The 22,834-nt window shown below is 41.2% G+C and overlaps 1 protein-coding gene across 13 annotated transcripts in view; it reads left to right on the top strand.

The window, feature by feature from the left end:
* The window catches only part of LPAR1 (lysophosphatidic acid receptor 1), a 136,270-nt gene that overhangs the window by 42,039 nt on the left and 71,397 nt on the right, over positions 1-22,834 (top strand). For 5 of the 13 annotated variants that reach the window (XM_045469658.1, XM_045469661.1, XM_045469660.1 and 2 more), the window contains exon 2: positions 12,836-12,995. In XM_045469658.1, the coding sequence (XP_045325614.1) occupies positions 12,951-12,995 (45 nt within the window). In that variant the 5' untranslated portion in view covers positions 12,836-12,950. Of the gene's footprint in view, positions 1-1,134; positions 1,544-2,264; positions 2,296-12,835; positions 12,996-22,834 lie in introns of all 13 variants that reach the window. The other 8 variants (XM_045469651.1, XM_045469650.1, XM_045469648.1 and 5 more) reach the window with 3 other exon arrangements.

Here is a 22,834-nt window from a genome sequence, read left to right as displayed (position 1 = left end):
ATGCCCCCATTGACAGTAACTTTTGCTGTTACAAACTGTTATTCTGGGTGGAATCACTTTTCTTATCATAGCCATAGACTTGTATATTCTGGCCAGCTATTTGGATACTTTGCCCCCTCTCCGATTTACTCTCTTCCCTTTTTCCCTTCCCCTCACCTCTACTAATATGAATATGTATGCTCCCATTCCTTCTAAGCCATTTGGGAATTCTGATTTTAGAAACATGCACTTGCTCTTAGAAGAAAATATCTTCTGTCTCCTCCATTGGCTGTATTTGGTGGAGTCCAGCTTGGCCCGAGGCTTGGTTATAGAGGTTGTAATTCTCCTTGTCTTGAAACTTACATACTGTGAATACTCCAGCTTGGCGCAGAGGCTCTCTCCTGAAACATTCCTCAGTAAAATTTATCTGTGCTATGCTTCAGGGTATTTCCTCCCTTGGATGCAGATCCTAAATCCCATTAGTCTTTGCACTAGTGTGGATGTTCTATACAAATGACTGAGGGTCCTGGTGTGAGATAGCAAGACCAAGCGCTTAGACATTGTGGGCGTTGGGCTGTGGAAAGAAACAGGGTAGCAATAAGTCTGTCCCTTATCCAAAGAGAAATTTGTCCTACCTCTCAAGAGGATTTTCTTAGTCTTTTTAGTTGACTTTTCTTCCTTCATTTCCATCTCTTTTCTCCCTGCTCTCTCGTGATTGAACACACTCAGTTACCATTTTTCTCTAACTCTGAAGTCTGTAATTCTAGCCCATTCCTGATCCACTATTACTAAACTACCCCCCTTCCCCCATTTTCCAAGAATAGGACACAAACTAGCTTGAGTTTGAGACTATATACAGAGTATGGCCAACACATCTCTCGCCTTAGTAGTGACAATGATTCTGAGATTTTTCTGCCAATTGTGTTTTGACAATTCCTGGTTCTTTTGACACATTTCAGGATAGTGTCACTCCCAGTCAAGAACACTGTTCACAAGTGAAAACTGTATGTCACTATATAGCATTTGAAATCAGCACGGTGCGTTTTTTTAAATAATTTTGGGCCAGTCTCTTCAATCTGTAGAATACTGGACTCTGAACTGATAAGATCCATGTAAAATAGGGCGATTGTGATGCTTTTGTTTCTCCTCCTGCAGGCAGCGTGTATTCCTTCCTTGGAATGCGTCAGCTGAGTGCCATATGGAAAGAATGATAGACTTTTAGGCCAAATGTAGAATGAAAGGTCTGATTGAAAAGCTGGAGAAGCAAATGGAAAAACTGATCCTATATGTAGGAAAAGACTTCAGAACACGAAATATATTGTCTTCAGTGAATATATTGAAGCAAGATCTTGGGCCTGATACTTTGAAGAGGAGAGGAGAGTTTCTGCTGCCACAGGTAGAGATGGTATTTTAAAACAAAACATGAGGAAATGATTTGGTTTCTCAAGTGCTTTTCTGATTTCTTTGTTCTAACTCTGCATGCGAAGCAGATGGACTGAGAGTGATCACAGCTTTCTTCGTCCCAGCTGGACCATTTGCCTCACTGGTTTTATGGGAAGCAGTGGTAAGGATAGAAAGTTCAGATAAAAAACATAGCATGGCCCCATAGGCACCCTTTATAGGCTTTTTGAGGCTGAAATTCTCCTTTTATTGACTTTAGAAATAAGACAGTATTGATTGACTCTCAAAAGGTGAAGAATGTTTTCCTTTTTCTTGTGATTTTCTGGAGTTTTTTTATTATGGTTTATATGCATTTCAGTTTATATTCATTCCAGTTTATATGCATTTCAATTATGTAGCTTTTCTTTTAATAGTTTTAATAACTCCATTTTTTTTTTTTTTGGTCCTGTTATGGTCACAGGTATTCTGTGTTGACACGGACACCGCTTATGCTGACTCTCCTGAGCACATTATTTTGATGTTTCACATGATTAATTGCATTATGTCATCAAGTGGATTTTTCAGGGTGAAATAGATCCCGATTATATTGAATAAGAGTGCCTTGTTCTTGCTGTTGCAAGTAAATGACGGTTTGGGTGAACGCATGCTTTTTGAGTCATCCTATATTTCTGACAAAATCATGAAAGTTGCTACCATCTTGTCTTCTCTTGTGGCCAGGGTGGGTCACAAGAGAAGGTGAGCCACCAATGGGTGGCTACGTCCAGTCCATTTGTTTCCCCCTGTGATTTGATTCTTTTTCATCAATTGGATTTTTTTTTTTTTAAATGGGAATTCTTTTAACTCTTGCAGTCTACTAACTTAACAAACTTGTGTTTTGATTGTAGGTAATGCACTTCATATCTTTCCTGGAATGTGGTGAGCTCTTCCCCCCCCCCCCCTTTTTAATTGTGGTCACCTGTATATATAACATAAAATTTACTATCTTAACCATTTTCAAGTTTAGGTAGTGTTTAAGTATATTCACATTGTTGACAGATCTCCAGAACTCTTTTCATCTTGCAAAACTGAAACTCAGTACCCGTTAAACAACAAGTCCCATTCCCTCCTCTCCTAGACCCTGGTAACCACCCTTCCCTCTATGAATTTGACTACTCTAGGTGTCTCATATAAGTGGAATCACAAAGTACTTGTCTTTTTGTTACTGGCTTATTTCACTTAGCATAATGCCCTTAAGGTTTATCCATGTTGTAATATGTGTCAGAATTTTCTTCTTTTTTTTTTTTTAAATTTTTTTTTTTTTTCAACGTTTATTTATTTTGGGGACAGAGAGAGACACAGCATGAACGGGGGAGGGGCAGAGAGAGAGGGAGACACAGAATCGGAAACAGGCTCCAGGCTCTGAGCCATCAGCCCAGAGCCCGACGCGGGGCTCGAACTCACGGACCGCGAGATCGTGACCTGGCTGAAGTCGGACGCTTAACCGACTGCGCCACCCAGGCGCCCCATGAATTTTCTTCTTTTTTAAGGCTGAATACTATTCCATGGTATTTCTATACTACACTGTTCATCCATTCACTTGTTGATGGATCCTTGAGTTGCTTCCACTTTTTGGCTATTGTGAATAATGTTGCTACGAACATGGGTGAACCAGTATCTCTTTAAGAACCTGTTTTCAATTCTTTTTTTTTATTTAAAAAAAATTTTTTTTTTTTAATGTTTTTATTTACTTTTGAGACAGAGAGAGACAAAGCATGAGCAGGGGAGGGGCAGAGATAGAGGGAGACACAGAATCCGAAGCAGGCTCCAGGCTCTGAGCTGTCAGCACAGAGCCCAACGTGGGGCTCAAACTCACAGACTGCGAGATCATGACCTGAGCCAAAGTCGGATGCCCAACCGACTGAGCCACCCAGGTGCCCTGATTTTTTAAATGTTTATTTATTTTTGAGAAAGAGAGAGACAGTGCATGAGCAGGAAAGGGGCAGAGAGAGAGACACACACACAGAATCCAAAGCAGGCGCCAGACTCTGAGCTGTCAGCACAGAGCCTGATGCGGGGCTTGAACTCACAGACCACGAGATCATGACCTATGCTAAAGTTGGACACTTAACTGACCGAGCCACCCAGGTGCCCTGATTCCTTTTTTTTTTTTTAATGTTCTATTGATTTTTGAGAGAGCACCAGTGGGGAAGGGGCAGAGAGAGAGGGACAGAGGATCTGAAGAGGGCTCTGCACTAACAGCAGCAAGCCCAATGGGGGGCTTGAACTCACAAACTGCATGATCAAGACCTGAGCTGGAGTCGGACACTCAAATGACTGAGCTTCCTGGACGCCCTCAACTTTTGGTTATATATCCAGAAGTGGAATTGCTGGGTCATATGAGAATTCCATGTTTAACTTTTTGAGGAACCACCATCCTGAGCTGAGCCATTTTGCCAGCAGCACATACAGTATCATCAGCAGTAAAATAAAGGCTCCAATTTCTTCACATCCCTGCTAATACTTATTTTCTGCTGTTTTGGTAGCAGTCATTCTAACGGATGTGAGGTGGTATCTTGTAGTTTTGATTTGCTTTCCCTCATTATTCAGATGTTGACTGTATTGGCCTGTGTCTTTTGGCCATTTGTATATGGAGAAATGTTCAAGTTTTTTATTCATGTTTTAATTGGGTTGTTGGATTTTTTTTGTTGAGTTGTAGGAGTTCTTTATGTATTCTGGATATTAACTCCCTTTTAGATTTAGGATTTGCAATATTTTCTCCCATTCCGTGGATTGTATTTTTACTTTTTTTTTTTTAATGTTTATTTTTGAGAGAGTGTTAGTGGGGGAGGGGCAGAGAGCGAAGGAGACAGCAGATCTGAAGCAGGCTCTGTGATGTTAGCACAGAGACCAACGCGGGGCTCGAACTCACAAACCGTGAGATCATGACCTGGGCCAAAGTCAGAAGCTTAACCAACTGAGCCACCCAGGCGTCCCTGTATTGTCACTTTTTGTTTGTGTCCTTTGCACAGAAGTTTTTTTTTTTTTTAATTTTTTTTTTTTCAACGTTTATTTATTTTTGGGACAGAGAGAGACAGAGCATGAACGGGGGAGGGGCAGAGAGAGAGGGAGACACAGAATTGGAAACAGGCTCCAGACTCTGAGCCATCAGCCCAGAGCCTGATGCGGGGCTCGAACTCACAGACCGTGAGATCGTGACCTGGCTGAAGTCGGACGCTTAACCGACTGCGCCACCCAGGCGCCCCTGCACAGAAGTTTTAAATTTTGATTTAGCCCGTCTCATCTGTTTTTTTGTGGTGAGCTCTTTAAGTCTACGAATTTAACATCTTTTAAGCAAAGTTTGCTTTTATTGTGAAATCACTGTTGTGCCATTTGTCCTTCTCAGATATACCAGTTATCCTTAAATTGAATCTCTACTTTCGGTGCTCCCTAGCCATAACATCTAAGGAGTCTAGTAAATTCTATTATTATAAGTGCGTGTGATTTTTCTCAAGCTCATCTTCCATGGCGTCAACTTGATTTTCTGTAGTGGCATTTCTGCCTGCTGTAGTTTTAAACTTACAGTGTCAGCGGTGATATTATTTTTCTTCTTCTTATTTTTTTTGCTTTTATTTTTTAAAGTTACACATGGTTGCGTTTTTTTTTTTTTTTTAATGTTTATTTATTTTGAGAAACACAGAGAATAAGTGGGGCAGGGGCAGAGAGAGAAAGAGGGAGAGAGAGAATCCCAAGCAGGCTCTGTGCTATCAGTGCAGAGCCTGACGCGGGGCTTGATCCCATGACTGTGAGATCATGACCTGAGCCGAAATCAAGAGTTGGACACTTAACTGACCAAGCCACCCAGGTGCCCCTAAAGTTTTACATGTTTGTGATGTAAAGTGTCAAGCAGCTGTATGAGGCTTGCTCAAGAAAAGGAACTCCTTTCTCCCTACCATTGTACCCTTGCCATAGCTAGCATTTTTAATTGTTTTAGTTACTTTGTTCAGTATTTGCATTGCACCTCCGAGATTTTTTACTTCTACTTTTTGACATATTAGTTTTAAATACTTATATATATCCCACGTGGAAGATGTGCCTTACACATATTCCCATCTATACCTCTCCATCCTAATATAGTTAGGTTGTGATTTTGATTAGGCCACTACTCCATGTTAATGCCATCATGACCTTGTTAATGTTAATAGTCGAGCCATCTAGAATTTTAGAAAAAGAGTCCTTTTTCCTCTTCTGCAAATTCTTACAAGAGGAAAAAAGTTTTAATCATTCTTTTTATATTTACTTAGTCTTCTGTGTGCTTAGCATTCTGTGTACTCATTCAGTCCTAAACTCTGTCAGTTCTAGAAGTCTCCTCTCAATAGATCCGGGTGGACAGTTATTCCATCAAGGCTGCTTTTTGAGTCCTATTACCTGTCATCCATTTATGCCAGAAATTCCTTTTGTTTTACACTCCTATTCCTGTATTACTTGCCTTTCTTTTTCTCATTTTCCTCCCTGTTTTGCCAAAGAACATCCTCCAATAGAATTGGAGGTTGTAAATCACTTGCCTCATTGTCTTCTAGCTTCCTGGTTGCTGTTGAGAAGTCCAAAGACTTTCTGATCCCTAATTCTTTGTTTATGAGCCTCCCTCACCAACCCTCCCCCTCACCACCCCCCCCCCCCCAATTTCTAATTGGTCACAGGATTTTTTTTCTATACCTACTGTTTAAAAAGTTTCCATGATGGTGTGCTTCATGTGGGCATATTAAAATCAGGTGGGCAGATAGGCAGGCACTCAGTAGACCCTAACAGTCAACAAACTTAAGACTTTCTACTTTAGGTAATGTTTCCAGGTATGTAACCCTCCCCTCCCCCACCCCTCCCCACCCTGTTTCCTTTATTCTTTCATTCTGGAATTGCTTTCGATTTAGCCTTTGGATCTCCTGGGCTGCTCCTCTACCATTTTCCTTCTTACTGTTCTCTTTTCCTTTGTTTTTTGCTCTACATTTTGGGCAAGTTTCTTAACTTGATATTCCAATCCTTCCACTACTGCATTTTGAATTAGCAGTTTCTAAGTATCCTGCTTTTGTTTCAGTGGGTGCAATGTCATCTTTCTGATGTTATTAGTGCTAAATGTTTTCATCTGCTCAGATTCGAGAGCAGAGTCTTAGTCCTTAGGTGATACAAGCCTGGCTTCAGATGGTCGTTAGCTTTGGTAGGGGGAATAAATACTAAGACAAGCTATAGCTCTGACCTCCCTATATCACATCTTCTTGTTCCTCCAGGTTTGAGGTTCAGAGTTTTTTTCTGCTTGGTTTCTGCCAGACTGTAGAGCTCTCTGCAGAAGGATACCACAAATTTCAAGCCTGAAAAAATTTCCTACTTCATCTAAAAGCTTCTATTTATGTGTAACACTTTTCTAAAACTTTGAGGATAAATTTATTCTTTCCTGGTTTTAGCATTGATGACTTCTTTCCCCCTTTAGTACTTTTTGTTCATCTGATATGTTTTGGGGATGACAACTTTGAAATCTTTACCCCTGTAAGCCGCCCTGCCCCCACCGCCCCAGCTTCATTTTCTGCTTCACAAAAACTATTTTTTGCTTTATTTTTATTCTGTTTTCTGATTTATTGACTGCCTTCATTTAAGTTCATAATTCAGAATTTTTTCTTTTTTCTTTTTTTTTTTTGGTTAATGCAGGCTCATTCTGATCACATAATTTTTAAAGTTTTTTTTTTAATGTAGTACACTTATTATTAAGTAAATATTTGCTCTATCCTAGAATCTTCCCTTCTCTTGAAGCATAATATTTTTCATTTGCCTGGTGGGTTTGGATTTTTCTCTGTTGCTTATCCGTGGAGAGGGAGGTCTATGCATATGCAGTATCGGGTATTGCCCTGTGTTCTTTCAAGAGACTGAAATGAGTCACTGTTTGACTCAAGTCCAGATGGAGGAAAATGGTCAGATTTATAGTAGATTAATTTACCAATTAGAAATTCATCTTCCTTTGAGGCCGAGGGAGCCAGCATCGGCTACAGAAGTAAACAAAGGGGAGTTCGCCTCAGAACCAGACTTTCTTTTAGGTATTTGGTGTGGCACTCAGCAGTTAGTAATAAGGTCATTGTCACTTAGCAACGTTGGCCATGTCAGAAGCCAGCTGGTAGAGGTTTCCCCCTGACATGTTTTCTGGGGGCAGTCCTCATGGCCACATGTAAATCAGAAGTAAATACAGCCAGAGATAACTTGTTCAGCTGAAGCCAGGAACCCCTTTTAAGGAGTGAGTGTAATTTAAATGTACTCCAATGCTTCCTGGCTTCATTCCATCCAACTCTCATTCCTCTGAACTAGGAGCGTCATTATGAGTCTGTTAGGGTCTCTTTTGCTTATTTTCTGTCCATTCAGTGTAGTTTTGCATGAAGGGGATGTTGTAGCTTCGTCCATCCGTCAGCTTCCCATATTGATTCTTTCTAGTCTATTTTTCTGAAAATTTAAGCCAGGGGTTCCATCTATGGCTTCTAGGGCTGATTTCAGGATAGTCCTATTTTTGTTGGTTATTGGTTATTTCTCTCTCTCTTTTTTTTTTTTTATAAATGTATTTTTTTTTAATTCTTTTTTTTTTTTTGTAACGTTTATTTATTTATTTATTTATTTATTTTTTTTTAATTTTTTTTTCAACGTTTATTTATTTTTGGGACAGAGAGAGACAGAGCATGAACAGGGGAGGGGCAGAGAGAGGGAGACACAGAATCGGAAACAGGCTCCAGGCTCTGAGCCATCAGCCCAGAGCCTGACGCGGGGCTCGAACTCACGGACCGCGAGATCGTGACCTGGCTGAAGTCGGACGCTTAACCGACTGCGCCACCCAGGCGCCCCACGTTTATTTATTTTTGAGACAGAGAGGGACAGAGCATGAATGGGGGAGGGTCAGAGAGAGGGAGACACAGAATCTGAAACAGGCTCCAGGCTCTGAGCTGTCAGCACAGAGCCTGACGCGGGGCTCGAACTCACGGACCGCGAGATCATGACCTGAGCCGAAGTCGGCCCCTCAACCGACTGAGCCACCCAGGCGCCCCTGGTTATTTCTCTAATAATCTGGCGCAGGAAGAATGAGCCGATGTAGCTCTCTTATTTGTGGATTTTGTTTTGTACATCTGTTTTGAATTGTAGGGAGGGATAATGAGGTAATTCATACCCAATGACTACAGGGGAATAGATGAATGGACCAGTAAATAAGTAAGTGACAGCTGATTTTGTGCAAGTGAGGGGCATGAGAGGTGGTTTGTGGTTTTGTGAAGAATGGCACAGATCAGAAGAGATGCCTAGGACGGAGAATGAAGAGGAGAGGAGGGGCAACAGTAATGACCCAAGAGTAGCTGGGTTCAATGGGGCCAACCCCCATCACTCTGTGGCTGGAGCACAGTCTTCCAGCTCAAGCAAAGGAAGCAGAGAGCTGGGTTGATGGCAGATTGGAAGAACTACAGGACAGGCATCCAAATGCTTGGGAGAGTTTGGAGAGAGATGAATTTCTATAGAAACCCAGTTAGTGCTGTGGTTGCCATTGTGAGGCTCTGGGAGAGCAGGGGACCAACGTGTCTAAGTGAGCTGGCTTACTTGCTTAGGGACTGAAGGGAATTATTCAAGATGTCTTGTCATCTTGTCTAGCTCCCCCCCATGATTTGTGCAGTTTGGTAAATAAGCTGGGAGGTAAGTCTTATAAATGTCATTTTAGGACTTTACTCCCACGAGACAGCTGATTGATATCCTTTGAGGTAGTATTGCTTAGCCCTTGTTTTTTTAGAGTTAAGTCACCATATGCCATTTCATAAAGGGCTCCTATCATGTGAGAATAGGTTCGACAAAAGCCTCCCAACTAGACAGGTCTGAAATGCTTTAGGAGAAGGCAGTTAATTTTCTGCTTTATTTTCTTTCTTTCTTCTTCAATAGATGAAGCTACCAGTCTGGGCTATCTATTAGACAGCTCAAGGACATGTAATGTACATGTAATGTGCATCAGAACTAGGAACACATCATTACAGTTTTCTTTTTTTTTTTTTTTTTTTTAATTTTTTTTCCAACGTTTTTATTTATTTTTTGGGGGACAGAGAGAGACAGAGCATGAACGGGGGAGGGGCAGAGAGAGAGGGAGACACAGAATCGGAAACAGGCTCCAGGCTCTGAGCCATCAGCCCAGAGCCTGATGGGGGCTCGAACCCACGGACCGCGAGATCGTGACCTGGCTGAAGCTGGACGCTTAACCGACTGCGCCACCCAGGCGCCCCATCATTACAGTTTTCTACAGAGGAGAGCGGGTGGTGCAGGATTCTCTGTTTCAGAGTTTGGGGAAATTAGTTACCCTGTAGGACCTCTGACTTCCATGCTGCTGTCTTCAGGACTGTCTGAAACTTTTGCTTAAGAAAACTCTAAGCCCTTTCTCTCCTTACTTTGTGTTCACGCAGGGGGCTAGTCTGCAGAAAGAGCACGGCCTGGCGCGGGGCCTGGTTCAGGTGTCAGCTCCCTTATTTCTGGGCTGTGAGGCTTTGGGTGTGTGCATGCTGCACAACCTTTCAAAGCCCCAGGGTTTCTGTCCATGAAATGAGTTAACAGTGTCTGTCTCAAACTGTATGTGAAACGAGTTCCTCAGTGCTCAGCCTCTCTTTGGCTTTCATTAAAACCCAGTCTTCTACCTTTCCTCCTTTGCTTTTTTTTTAATGTTTTATTTATTTTATTTTTTTGAGAGGGAGAGAGAGAGCGCGTGTGCACGTGAGCAGGGGTGGGGCAGAGAGAGAGGGGGACAGAGGATCCAAAGTGGGCTCTGCGCTGACAGGCTGATAGCAGCAAGCCCGATGCAAGGCTTGAACTCACAAACTGTGAGATCATGACCTGAGCCAAAGTCAGATGCTCAACCCACTGAGCCACCCAGATGCCCCTCCCACTTTGGTTTTTAGCAGGGATGCCATCTGGCATATTCATCATATGTACTTCTATATCCTTTTCTGCACTGCAGGCTAGCTGCCCACTATTCACCTTTCAGGCAGTTCTCTGTACTCTGAATATTGAAAATATTTAAGGAGGTATTGGTTAACGACTTAGCTTGGCAGAAATGATAAGGCCTGAGCACAGAGCATGAGTCTTTAAGAATAGAATCTCACTTGCCTGCTTCTTTTCGGCGTTTTGGTTATCATGCTCTTGATACATTCATCCGACCACACAAAATATGATAGGGCAAGACAACGTGAATTAGAAATACATGAAAAGGATAAAAGAAATATAAAAAGATAGGGGTGATAAAGATAAAATGATATGAGGACAAAACAGCACACCATAGGGGTCCCGTAATTTCCTCAGTGTAGGCTTGGCACTCGAGCAGAAAGGCACTCCCACGTACATATACCTTTCTCCCAGGCTGCTCACTTAAATTCACAGTATGGTAAACAACGCCCCCCGCCCCCAGCCCAAAGCTACGACTAAGAACATCAGTGTTATCTCAGGGCACCTAAGGAATTTTGTGTTGAATGTTATACCAAAGTAGTTTGACAGCTTTACTTGTTAAGAACTATAGTCTCTCTAACAGAGGGAAGAAAATAGGAAGGGGCCGCAGTTCTAAACAAAAGCTTAAAGCAATTGAAACTATAGTATGAAGGATAATGTGCAGTCAGAATAAAAATCACAATTTAAAGTTCATAGAAGTTGCTGCCAAACCTAGATTATTTATTAGGAAGCAGTTGCGAGGTTTTGCGACTTACCCAGCATCATCAGCTAATACAGAGCAGTGCCAGAGGGTTTGGGGTTCAGAAGACTTGGGTTAAGTATGCAGCTCAAGACTTAAATCTTTACTTTTACTGTAATGAAAAGTATCATTTTCCAGGAGTTAAAAGTGTTCAGGTATCGTCTTGCATGCTAGTGAAACTAGAAAGTACATTTCCAGACAAAAGCATCCTGAGGTCAGGGCAGGCTCAGTTTTATTCTTTATGCTCCTGGTTCATGGTAGATGTTCAATAAATATGTTGTCGATAAAAGAAAGGATATTGTTAGGTGCTATGAAACCTAAAAATGAGAAATTTTCTTCAGATGGAAGAATTGTCTTAAATTCTTTTTCTAAAATTTTTTTAATGTTTTTATTTTTGAGAGACAGAGCGAGTGGGAAAGGGGCAGAGAAAGAGAGGGAGACACAGAATCCAAAGCAGGCTCCAGGTTGTCAGCCCAGAGCCCGACACAGGGCTCAAACTCACGAGCCATGAGATCATGACCTGAGCTGAAGTCGGATGCTCAACCGACTGAGCCACCCAGGTGCCCCACAGTTATCTTAAATTCTTAAAAAAATTTCCCTCTGGACTGAATTGCAGTGTGGAAACAGTCACATCAGTCTTGTGACAGAAATTGGGCCACGCTTTCCTGCAGAGAACTCAGCATCTTTTTGAATTTTCTTAATGAACATATTAATAACAGTAGGCGTGTTTATATTTTGTGCATATCGAGCGTCCTCTCTCCGAGGATGTCACAAAGACTGTAGAGGTGCACTTTTCCCCCACTCCTGTGCGAGACTGACTAACGAAGCCCTCCCACCTCCTTCCACCCCCACCACCCTTTGGAGTACTCGATTCATTCTCGTAACTGACTCCTATAACATTAGGATGTCTTGCCTTTTTAAAAAAATCTTAGTGGTGACTACGTTTCCTGAGGAAACGTAAACATGGAACGTACTCAATTGTCTTATGTTCCATGCTAGACTGGGACTTGATTGTGCCTCTAGTCCTGGTTCTGTCATGAATGAAATGTGTGGCTAGTTTCTTTTCTTCTCCACACCTCAGTTTTTTCATCTGCAAGCGGGTATGCTTGGACTGGGTGATCTTTGAGACACTTGATGGTATTATTCTCTTTGCCCTTTCTGTTTAAACTGTCAGTTATCAATCGTGGGTCACCTGCTTATTGTTGAATGAAGAACGGGCTCTCCCCTTGGCCCACTACCCCCAGCTTTATCGCTTGAAACTGCCTCCCCGAAACATGTAGCCAGCAAGGAGACCTGGATTCAGACTTCTGACTATGCATCAGTGTAACACGATTTGGATGAATGGTACAGAAGTGCTGGCTCTGAGATGTTAGATGCTGTCTACTGGATTCTTTTCTTTTAGTGTTTTTCTTAATGTTTTTTTCTTTTTTGAGAGAGAGAGAGTGCGAGTAGGGGTGGGGGAGCAGCAGAGAGGGAGAGGGAGACACCGAATCCGAAGTAGGCTCTAGGCTCTGAGCTGTCAGCAGGGAGCCCGACACGGGTTTTGAACTCATGAACTGCGAGATCATGACCTGAGCCAAAGTCGGATGCTTGACTGACTGAGCCACCCAGGTGCCCCCCTCCGCCCCACAACTGGATTCTTCTTTTCATTAAGCCAGTAGTTGGCATATGCAACGGGGGATTTTTGCTTCCTCTGGCCAGGAAGGAAGTGCTCGTCCTTTCAGGCTAAATGTGGGTTTTCCTCTCTTTTTCCAGGTACACAGTTTCTCCTAGCATGACCGTGATCTGATCAGCAGCTAACATAACTTGACTCCTGTGTCTGGTGCCACTGTGCTGGGGCCTGGTCACTGCCCACAACTACAGAGCTGCCATGGTGACCACCTTTACTTCCACCCCCACAAATTCACAGCCCCAGGTAAGTGATTCAACCTGGTATAAGTTTGGGCTTATTAATCTTAATTTTGTCAAATATTTACACTGAGTTTCCGAAAGTACGTTTCACTCTAGGGATGGCGTGTAACCTTCTAATTGTCATTTGGTGGGCATTTGGCTAATAGTGCTTTTATGAAGGAGGTTCTCTTTAGTTCAAGAAGCAGCTGGGACAGTGAGCAAGTGATTATAGCAAGCCAGCCTCTGTTGGTACGAATCTGGGTTTTCAGTGGTTAGAATGTCTGGCTATTCCTATAGGCATCAAACTCCCAGTCAAGATGGTCAGTCGTAAATCCTGCTGCTCTCCCTCTCTTGGCTTTTTGTAGGGTTTTAATGAATATCTCAGGACAGAGCTAATCTTACACCAAGTTTTCTGAATGTGGTCTCTAGGTCTTCTTCCGGTAATTATTTTGCCTTTACCTGTTCTAGGAACTTTGAAAGGAAGATGTAAGTCCAGAAACTTCTGAACAGTAGTCATGGGTTACTTTCTCTGTCCAGCGAAGAAGAACAGTTGCATGGCAAGAATATTTTCTTCAGATTATTTTACAGTCTGATCTGTTAGCGTATTAACCAGATTCTTTCAGTTTTAGCAGACAGTGTGGTACAGTCGGGGAAAAGAGCCTTTGGAATCGGTAGGCTTGAATTCACATCCTGATTGTTGGATAGCCTTAGACATGGTAACCTCACTCCGCTTCAATTTCTTCTCACGTCACCATACTTCGCAGGATGGTTGTATGGATTAAACGATAGGATATATACAGAGCTCATAGTAGGTACTCAACAATTATAGTTTTCCATCTGCACTTCCTTCACCTTCTCCCCCTCCTTTTAGAGTGTAACCCCCCCCATCTCATTCATGACAATCATTTTTAAGCCATGGTTAAAGAAAAAAACTATACCTTTGAAAAAGAGCCGTATTGATTGAACTTTAAATCTTGATGCAGAATATTTTTTCACCCTTCTTTTGTCCTGCATCATTTTTCAGGCTACTAAATTCTGTATGCATTTCAAGTAGGGGTATTTGGAGGAGGGTGGAAGGAGGAAGGGGTAGGGAAAAGGGAACATTTTTACTTCATTTACTATAAATGCTTTTTGTCTCTTTTAAAAAATTTAAAAAAAGACCTTGGAATTTTATGATATGGATAAAGTCCTCCTTTATTTACCATTTTAAAGTGTTTGGTATTTTCCAGAAAGCTTAGTGTTACCATCACCATGTGTGTTTCTCTTTCTGGTAAATGGATCTTGTGTTTTCAGCATTTTCATTGACCTTGGCTATTTGGTTTCTATTCCCCTCGATAGGTTTTTTGGTGCTGCAGAGACTTTGTGAATGGGTAACGAGATTTAGTGCCCACTGACTAGGGTCACCATGTCAGAGTCTGCTGCAGCTGCCTCCAGGCTATAGCCCTTCTTAGTTAGGCCCTAGCACAGCTTTTCTGGGCAAGGATTTTAACACCTCAGTCTTGGTGTCACCATTTGTCCAAATCTCCAGTGGGAGCCTCTTATCCACACATCTCTTTCCTCTCATACAAACTACTATCAGCTGGTGAGTAACAGAAATATTTCTCAATGACTCATTTAATGAAAATGTTTAACATTGCCCAAGGTAGAAAGAGGTTGTATTTAATATAAACACTTGGGAAAATATGTACTCTTCTAAATCCTCTGTGGGAAGGTAAATTGGTTCAGTCTCTCTGGAGGGCAATTTGACAGTATCTATTCAAATGATATCCCTTTGCACATACCCTCTTCTCGTCTTGGTAACTACATTAGAAAAACACTTGTACATGAGTCCAAGGAGACATGCATAAAGATATTCATTGAAGCGTTAGTTGAGGGCCAAGAAGTACAAAACATTCTGAATATACAATAGTGGAATGACAATAAATTCAGGCATGTTGAGATTTAAGTACCATGCAGCAGTTAAAAAAAAAATACATATCTCAACACAACTCTATTTCCCTAAGATAGCTGACGGAAAAAGAAAGTAAAATGCAGACTAATTCAGGAAGACATCATTCAAACTGTAGAACCATATGTATTTAGGGATAAACATATGGTACATTAATGTAAACACATAGTGAAAGGTCTAGAACATACATTACCAACGTGAATGATGTTTTCCCCAAGAGGGCAAAACTTGGATCTTGGGAGATTAAAAAAAAAAAAAAAAATCCCTTCAAATTTAAACCTACCTGACAATATCTTATTTTTTAATATTTAATTTCTCTCATTAGGGAGAATTTAAGTAAAGTTTTCTCACTGAGAATCACCAGTGGGAAAAAATAAGTCAAGCACTGGGCTGGATGTACAAGGATCCCCGTAGTCACACTGCCCGGGTTTAAATCCTGGCTCCAACATTTATTGACTGAGCACTTGAGGGTGGAGAAAAGGTATCCACCCTCTTAGTCCCTGCATTTCCTCATCTGCAAAATGAACATAATAATTACAGAGCCAATTTCATAGGATTATTTTAAGGATGAAATGAGATATGTATAACACTTAGAACAAAATCTAGTACAGAGTGCTCAAAACATCTTAGTTAATACTGTTCAGCAAGCTCAGAGTGGCTGGCCTGGGGATCCAGGAATAAATAAGATACACAAGGGTTTTGCCTGCGGGGTTTAGAAAATGGAGTGGGACACAGAAAGATGAACAAGAAATTCCAGTGCCGTGTCACAACTGCTATGATGGGAGTATGGCTACTCTAGGAGTGGAAGGGAAGCCTCCAGGAAAGACTTGGAGGACCAGGGGAGGCTTCTGGAAGGAAGACCACCAGGCTAGGAGCGAATGTATCCTGACTTTGACAAGGGAGAAGAAACAGCGTGTGTGAATGTCGAATGTCCCGAGGGAAGAGAGAGAGCGCGCACAGCATTTGGAAGTTAGTTTGGGATAGTTGCACTCTGCTGGGGTGTGAGGTTGTAAGCAGAGATGTGCTAGAGCCTGCTCTGCCGGCGCAGAAGATCTGATTGTTCAATTTTCAGGAATTGTGTGAACCAGTTGACTTCATGCTTGTAACTTGAAATCAGCCAGGGTGGAGTATTTAACCATGGAAATTGGCAAACACAGTCCCTTACTCTTAAGAGCCCATTGTTAGATATTCATCAGCATACTTCTGGTGGTAGAGGAGGTAGATGGGTTAGGTTACAAGGTTGGAGAAGATTCTGCAGGGCCTTGCAAGCTACACGGAGGAATTTGACGTTAATCTTGAAGCCTGTGTAGCTTTGGAGTTTTGGGTCTGGCTTCAAACCCTGACTTTTGACAATTTTGGTGAGTAAGTTTATTATTTAGTCTGAAGCAGGGTAGTGAGTCTCATTATTCTTAATATATGTTGGGAACAGTAGCCTCTGATAGTTGGAGGCACCCAAGCCCACTGGGAAGGAGTCAGCTGTCAACCAATAGGTCCCAAGGAGAGGGAGTTTCCTCTTTTGGAGAGATACAGACCATTGTTGGGTCACTTAGTTCCCAAGATCCTCTGGCGAATGACGGGCCTCCTAATTTACCTATATGTCAATTCTTCGCATGTAATTTGTGCTGTCAGATTTTCATCCAAGGCTGACTTGCCCTAGCCCCCAAGTCTGTATTGATGTCTACTCTTCCAACATCAAGGTTTCTCCAGGTTCAGAGAAGATAAAAGTAATTTAAATATGGCATCTCTTCAGGCAAGGCGTAATAAGCATTGCACTCCATCAGCTTAGCCTGGTATTGTCTGGCACATCAACTTGCATTCTTTCAGAGTGAATTCAGGGACCTGTGTAAAGATACACCCACATTCAAGTGTGAAAGGCCTGACAATCCTTTTCTAAGGCAAAAACAACAATTAAAAAAAAAAACCCTTTGGTTTTGTTTTCCTCTATTCATTTGGTAACAAAGAGAATTTTTCTAATCAAGGCTGCCTAATACTAGATATAAGCTAATTAATATGGACAGATAGCCTGTGATTGTTTCAGACAATAATAGAGAAGAAAGCTTCCATTGTCACCCCCGCTGGGGTTGCTGCTTAGCGAGTGAAAGATAGGCCTTGTGCTTTGAAGTGGGACAAGTTTGTATTCCCTGCTTTCCTCCCGACTAGACGGTAAGGCGGATTTTTGTTTTCTTCTGTTGAGAAAGCACCTTGTTCTTATGTAGTTAGATAAATACAGAGGCGAAACTGGACTAGCGGCAGCAGGGAGGCCGTGCGTAGCTGATTTATAGCTGTGTTAGTCCAGGCACCGTTAAAGAGTTCCTTACCCAAGGAAAGCTTCAGGGATGAACAGGAACATGTCATCATTAGGTTGAATTAACATGTTCATGTCCTGCAGATATGGGCGTGGGGTGGAGGTGGGATAGGAAATAAAACAACTTGCCACTGTAAATGGTCATTTTCTGTTTCTAGAACTCTGTTTAGCATTACTTTAATTGTGCTTCATCCAATTACTGTGGGTAGAGGATGGATGAAAGTTTTATTTTCCTTTTGAATGGAAGGGTCAGTAGTTCAATACATGCATGAATGGTTTGGCCTCTCTCAAAGCCAGGACCAGTATTGAGAATTTCAAAGGTATTCAGATCCTACACCTGGGATTCCAGTAAGGGAGGACTGTATGGTATCAGTTATTTATAAGGTATTTCATTCTGCTCTCAATTGTGAAGTGACCTTCTTGGTTTTAAGCCCAGGAAACAAAAGCTGTTTTCGAACGTCCATGTGATTTCCTGTAGCTGTCATGTCAAAGGCATGAATTTGGGTAGATACTCAGTGTCTTAACAGAGTGCTCCTCTAGTTCTGATCCAGCCTTTAGATGTGACACAATGAGGTCTCTACTTAAGGAGGTCTCTATTTGTCATCTGGTGGAAGACCAGCATTTTTGAACATCATTACCAATAGATTCCTCTGACAAAATCCATCATATTTCCAAAGTTTGGTTTTAGAGGTTTACTTCTGGTGTCAGAGACTAGATACTTTTGGATTAAAGCAATTCCATATTTAATGGGTTGCATTTTGTCTTTTTTTGTTTTGTTTTTTAGACCTTTTTATGATGGCAGTTTTCAAACATTCACAAACATAAAAAAGAATAATGTAACAAATACCAATATAGCCATCACCTAGATTCAACAGTTGTTAGTATTTTGCCATACCTGTTTCACTTCCTCCCATTTTGGGGGGAGGAGGAACCGCTGTAAAGCCAATGCATGGCATCGTGTCCTCTCACCTCAACCCTTGTACATCAATATGCATCTCTAAAAATAGTTCATTTATATAGCCATAATACTGTTATCACACTTGACAAAATTTAATTGTTTTCTTAATGTTTATTTTTGAGAGAGCGAGACAGAGCGTGAGCAGGGGAGGGGCAGAGAGAGAGGGAGACACAGAAACAGAAGCAGGCTCCAGGCTCTGAGTTATCAGCACAGAGTCCGACAAGGGGCCCGAACCCATGAACTGTGAGATCACGACCTGAGCTGAAGTCCGTCCGGTGCTTAACCGACTGAGCCACCTAGGACCCCACACACTTAACAAAATTTAAAACAACTCCTTAATATCATTTTATACTCCTCCATATTCAGATTTCCCCAACTGCTTTTCTAAGAAGTAGTTTTGCAGTTATGTTATCTTCTAAAAACATTGGTCAGATCAGTTTTCTTCTCCACAAAACCATTTGATGACTTTTTAAGATTTAAAAGGCAAGCCCATATCCCCCCTTTATTCTCTAAGTCGGAAATAGATTGACCTAGCAACCAGAATGTTTCACCACTCAAGGATAGAAAAATTAGACCCATACCGAAGGTTCCAAAGTAAGAGAATGATTATAATTGTTAAATTATTAGCCACAAACGTAAGGAATTGCAGATACCTTGACAGTGCTTTCAGACAAAAGTGTGACCAATTTGAGTATGAAGTATGTTTCCAGGGCCACAAAACAAAGACATAGTGTGGTCCGGCTTCATCGAACATGGAACTGAGGAAAGAGAATGGGCTTAGATGTAGGTGAATTTTGGCTCAAGTCCCATGCCTAGGGCGTGTTTCAATATAGGTATCTTTTCCAGTTTTATTTCTTTTAATCTCTAGAATTCAAACTATACTGTGCTCCCAAATGTAAATGGCAAAATATCCATTCGGCATAAGATGGCGCCTTAGATACCTGACATGAAATCATTTCCTTTCTCTCCCTCCCACCCCCCCCCCCCCCATAATTGTTCTAAGACTACTTTACAGGGAGAAGGTGGTTACCTCTGCATATGGTGTGCGTAGATGATGTGCTTATGTTGTATGCCAGAAGATCCATCAAAGGAAAGCCAAGTTAGATAAACAGTCTAAGGAAAACTCCAATGCATTGCCAGGAATAAATGCATGTGTAGATAAACACTGAGATTTCTGACTTACTCTATCTTGAACCATGTTTCTATTAGAGGTAAAATTTGTTCTCATATTGCAATTTAAATTCATCTATGCTCCCTTTTGTGTTTATAAGCTCAGATAAAGCTTGAGAGGATATTTTATTTCAGAACATGAGGGCACATTGTTTTGGTTTTTTTCAAACTAAGTAAAATAAAGGTGGGGGAAGAGAGATCTAGAGTTAATTAGCTCACATGAGAAGAGGTCATGTGATTTTTATTTAGACTGAGTCCAGGCGGTGGTGATTGGGAAATGTTTAACAATATACTCATTAAGTTTTTTTTAGATTTTAATTCCAGTATAGTCAACATACAGCGTTATATTAGTTTCAGGTGTACAATGCAGTGATTTGTCCGTGCTCATCATGACAAATTCTCTCCCTAATCCTCACCACCTATCTCACCCAGCCCCCACCCACCTCCCCTCTGGTAACCATCTGTTTGTTCTCTATAGTTAAGAATCTGTTCCTTGGTCTCTCTTTCTCTCTCTCTTTTTTCTTTGCTCATTTGTTTCTTAAATTCCACATGTTACTGAAATCATGTGGTATTTGTCTTTCTCTGACAGCTTTCCTTTAGCATTATACCCTCTAGGTCCATCCATGTCGTTGTGAATGGCAAGGTTTCATTTCTTTTTATGGCTGGGTAAAATTTCATTGTATATACTCATCACACCTTCTTTATTCATTCATCTATATGAGGGCACATTTTGAGTTTTCTACTCATAGAAGAAAATTGTGCAAAGATACCTGGGGTAAACCACAAAGGAGACCTTTCACGTTTGCTTCTTTTTCTTTCTAATAAATTCTTTCTAATTAGTTTAGTCTTTAGTGATTAAAGCTGTCCCTTTATCCTTCAAAAGGGACATGGTTTTCCCCCTCTTACTGCCCATTATGGTGCCATTTGCCCATTTTCCTTTTCATGTGCCTAGCTTCTCCAGCTACGTTTCTTTGAACTGTCACTGCAGCTTTTCCATGAATAAACACTAAGATGAGGGCAATGCTCTGGTGTGTTTCCTAGCAGAGGAGAGCATAATCATAGAGTCCAGGAGATTTCTGTCTTTGGAGAACTGTACCTTGCTATATAATGAGACTGTCATTTAAAAAATCAGCCTTCATTTGCTGTGGGTGATGATATTGCCATTTCATAATTGCATAGCAGCACTTAAGAACTGCCCTTAAGTTAAACTTATTTCATAAATGATAATTCCAGGCAGGCACAGGCTGGGAGAAAGTGAAAGTGGATTGTTACTTTTTCTTTAGCATCAGACAAAATGTTTATGAAAGGGTCATGGAGTAGATTAGTTCTAGAAAGGCTAGGTTGGCAATATAGTAACTTTCAGAGATTCAGACCCCCTTTGGGAGCAAGAACCTCCACTTTTGCAGGAAGAGAATAGGATATGGTTGAACTAAATAGCTGCCTGATCTCAGAATATGTGCACTTAGATGAACCCCCATCAGCCAGCTTTGGGTGGTTTTGGAGCCTTGAGACCTCAAAAGAAGGTGCATTCATCTGGATTCATCTTTGGGCCCCAACGCTAGGGACTTTGCATACTCCCAAACTCCGTTTAGCATGACTTTAATTGTAGTTGATCAGGTTACTAAAGAAACCTGGCAAAAACAATGGAGGGGAGGACCCAGAAGAATCCCAGCCCTATGGCTTATGTTCAGGACTTCTCTCTGACATGCTGGATTATATATGAGTGACCAGTGGGAACTCAGGACTCAGCAGTCATGGTCAGGCAAAGATCGTACCTCTGTGAGCCACGTCAGGATGGAGACTCAGCTCATCAGCCTACTGTCTCTTTCAGGATCAGCTTGGCAAACTAGGGCTACACAGCTTGCAGATGGGGCTTCAATTCGGTGACAGTGGAGAAAGAAAAGGTGAAAGAAACAAGGTGGCATGATAGGAAATCTGTGAGGATTATAGTTGTAGTTACGCCATGATGTTTAGCTTTCTCAGATGATGTATCTGGAGCATGCGTTTGTTCTTTTGAGAACTTTTTTTGCATATTTTCCTTAAAATTAAAAAAAATATATCAATACAGTATTAAATGCTGCTGCTTTTTTTGGTTAGACATTTTATTGCTTTTTCTGAACTCGTCACAGAAAAAGAAAGCAGACAAACTCTTTATAAGAGTAAAAGAGTACCTAAGTGTAGGTAGTAGAGTACAGCAAAGACTTAAATAGGTATGCAGTCCTGTCTTTTAAAAATTAAACACCTGAGGGTCTCCTGGGTGGCTCAGTTGGTTAAGTGTCTGACTCCTGGTTTTGGCTCAGGTCATGATCCCACGGTTCGTGAGTTCAAGCCCCGCATCAGCCTCTGCCCTGACAGTGTGGAGCCAGCTTGGAATTCTCTCTTTCACCCTCTCTTTCTCTGCCTCTCTCTCTCTCTCTCTCAAAATAAATAAATAAACTTTACAAAATTGAACATCTGATATACATCCATTATATCTCAGTAATGAGAAACAGCTGTTAGATGGAATATTATCCAGAAAAGCTGTATATAAGTGTGTGAAAAGTTATCAAGCACCTAGGAATAATAAGAAAATAGGTGTAAGAGTTCTTTGGGATTGTTTATCAAACTTTAATAAACATTAGAGATGACTTGGGACACCTGGGTGGCTCAGTCGGTTGAGCGTCTGACTCTTGGTTTTGGCTCAGGTCATGATCTCATAGTTCCTGAGTTTGAGCCCTGCATCGGGCTCTGTGCTGACAGTGAGGAGCCTGCTTAGGATTCCTTCTCTCCCCCTCTCTCTGCCCCTTCCCTGCTCATGCTCTCTCTCACTCAAAAATAAATAAATAAAAACAAAACAAAAGAGATGACTTAAATAGATAACTATCAGTAGATTGTAAGATTCATTGATTTGATGTGAGTTCCCTGCAAATGCATCTTATAGATTGAGTGTGATCACAATAAAAATCCTATTTTTTTTTGGAAGCCTCACAGGCCAGTTGTAACACTTATATAAAAATACAAAACATAAAAAAAAACCTCAAAAAACAATATAATCTTAAAGGAGAAGAGCGAGGTGGGAAAAGCTGCACTTCCAGGTATCAGAATTTATTATAAAGTTATAATGAATAAGGCAGTGGGGTGTTTGTGTAAGGATAGATAAACCGTCAGAAGAAATAGACACTAATCTACACACATATCATTATAAAAAAATTGGAACATGATAATAAGGAAGCATTCTGCTATTAGACAATTTCGATGGGCTAATGGGAAATAATTTTTCATTTCTTTCATGGATGAATTACTTACTATTTTCATCTGTGAGTTCAAGAAAGGTGTGTTTAAAGGTGGTGGTTGCTTTATGAACGTCAAGCTCTCTGGGTTACTGAATTTGAAAGTTTCAAGAGAACAGATATTACAAAAACTCAGTAAGAAGTACTCAATCCTTACAAGTAGGTGATATGTTTCTCTCCCTTTTATAGATGAGGAAACGAAGTCCTGGGAGGG

This window comes from Leopardus geoffroyi, chromosome D4 (assembly GCF_018350155.1).
Source record: "Leopardus geoffroyi isolate Oge1 chromosome D4, O.geoffroyi_Oge1_pat1.0, whole genome shotgun sequence".
Classification (NCBI taxonomy): Eukaryota; Metazoa; Chordata; class Mammalia; order Carnivora; family Felidae; genus Leopardus; species Leopardus geoffroyi.
The sequence above is the reverse complement of the archived record's forward strand: the minus strand, read 5'-3'. Positions and strand labels throughout refer to the sequence as shown.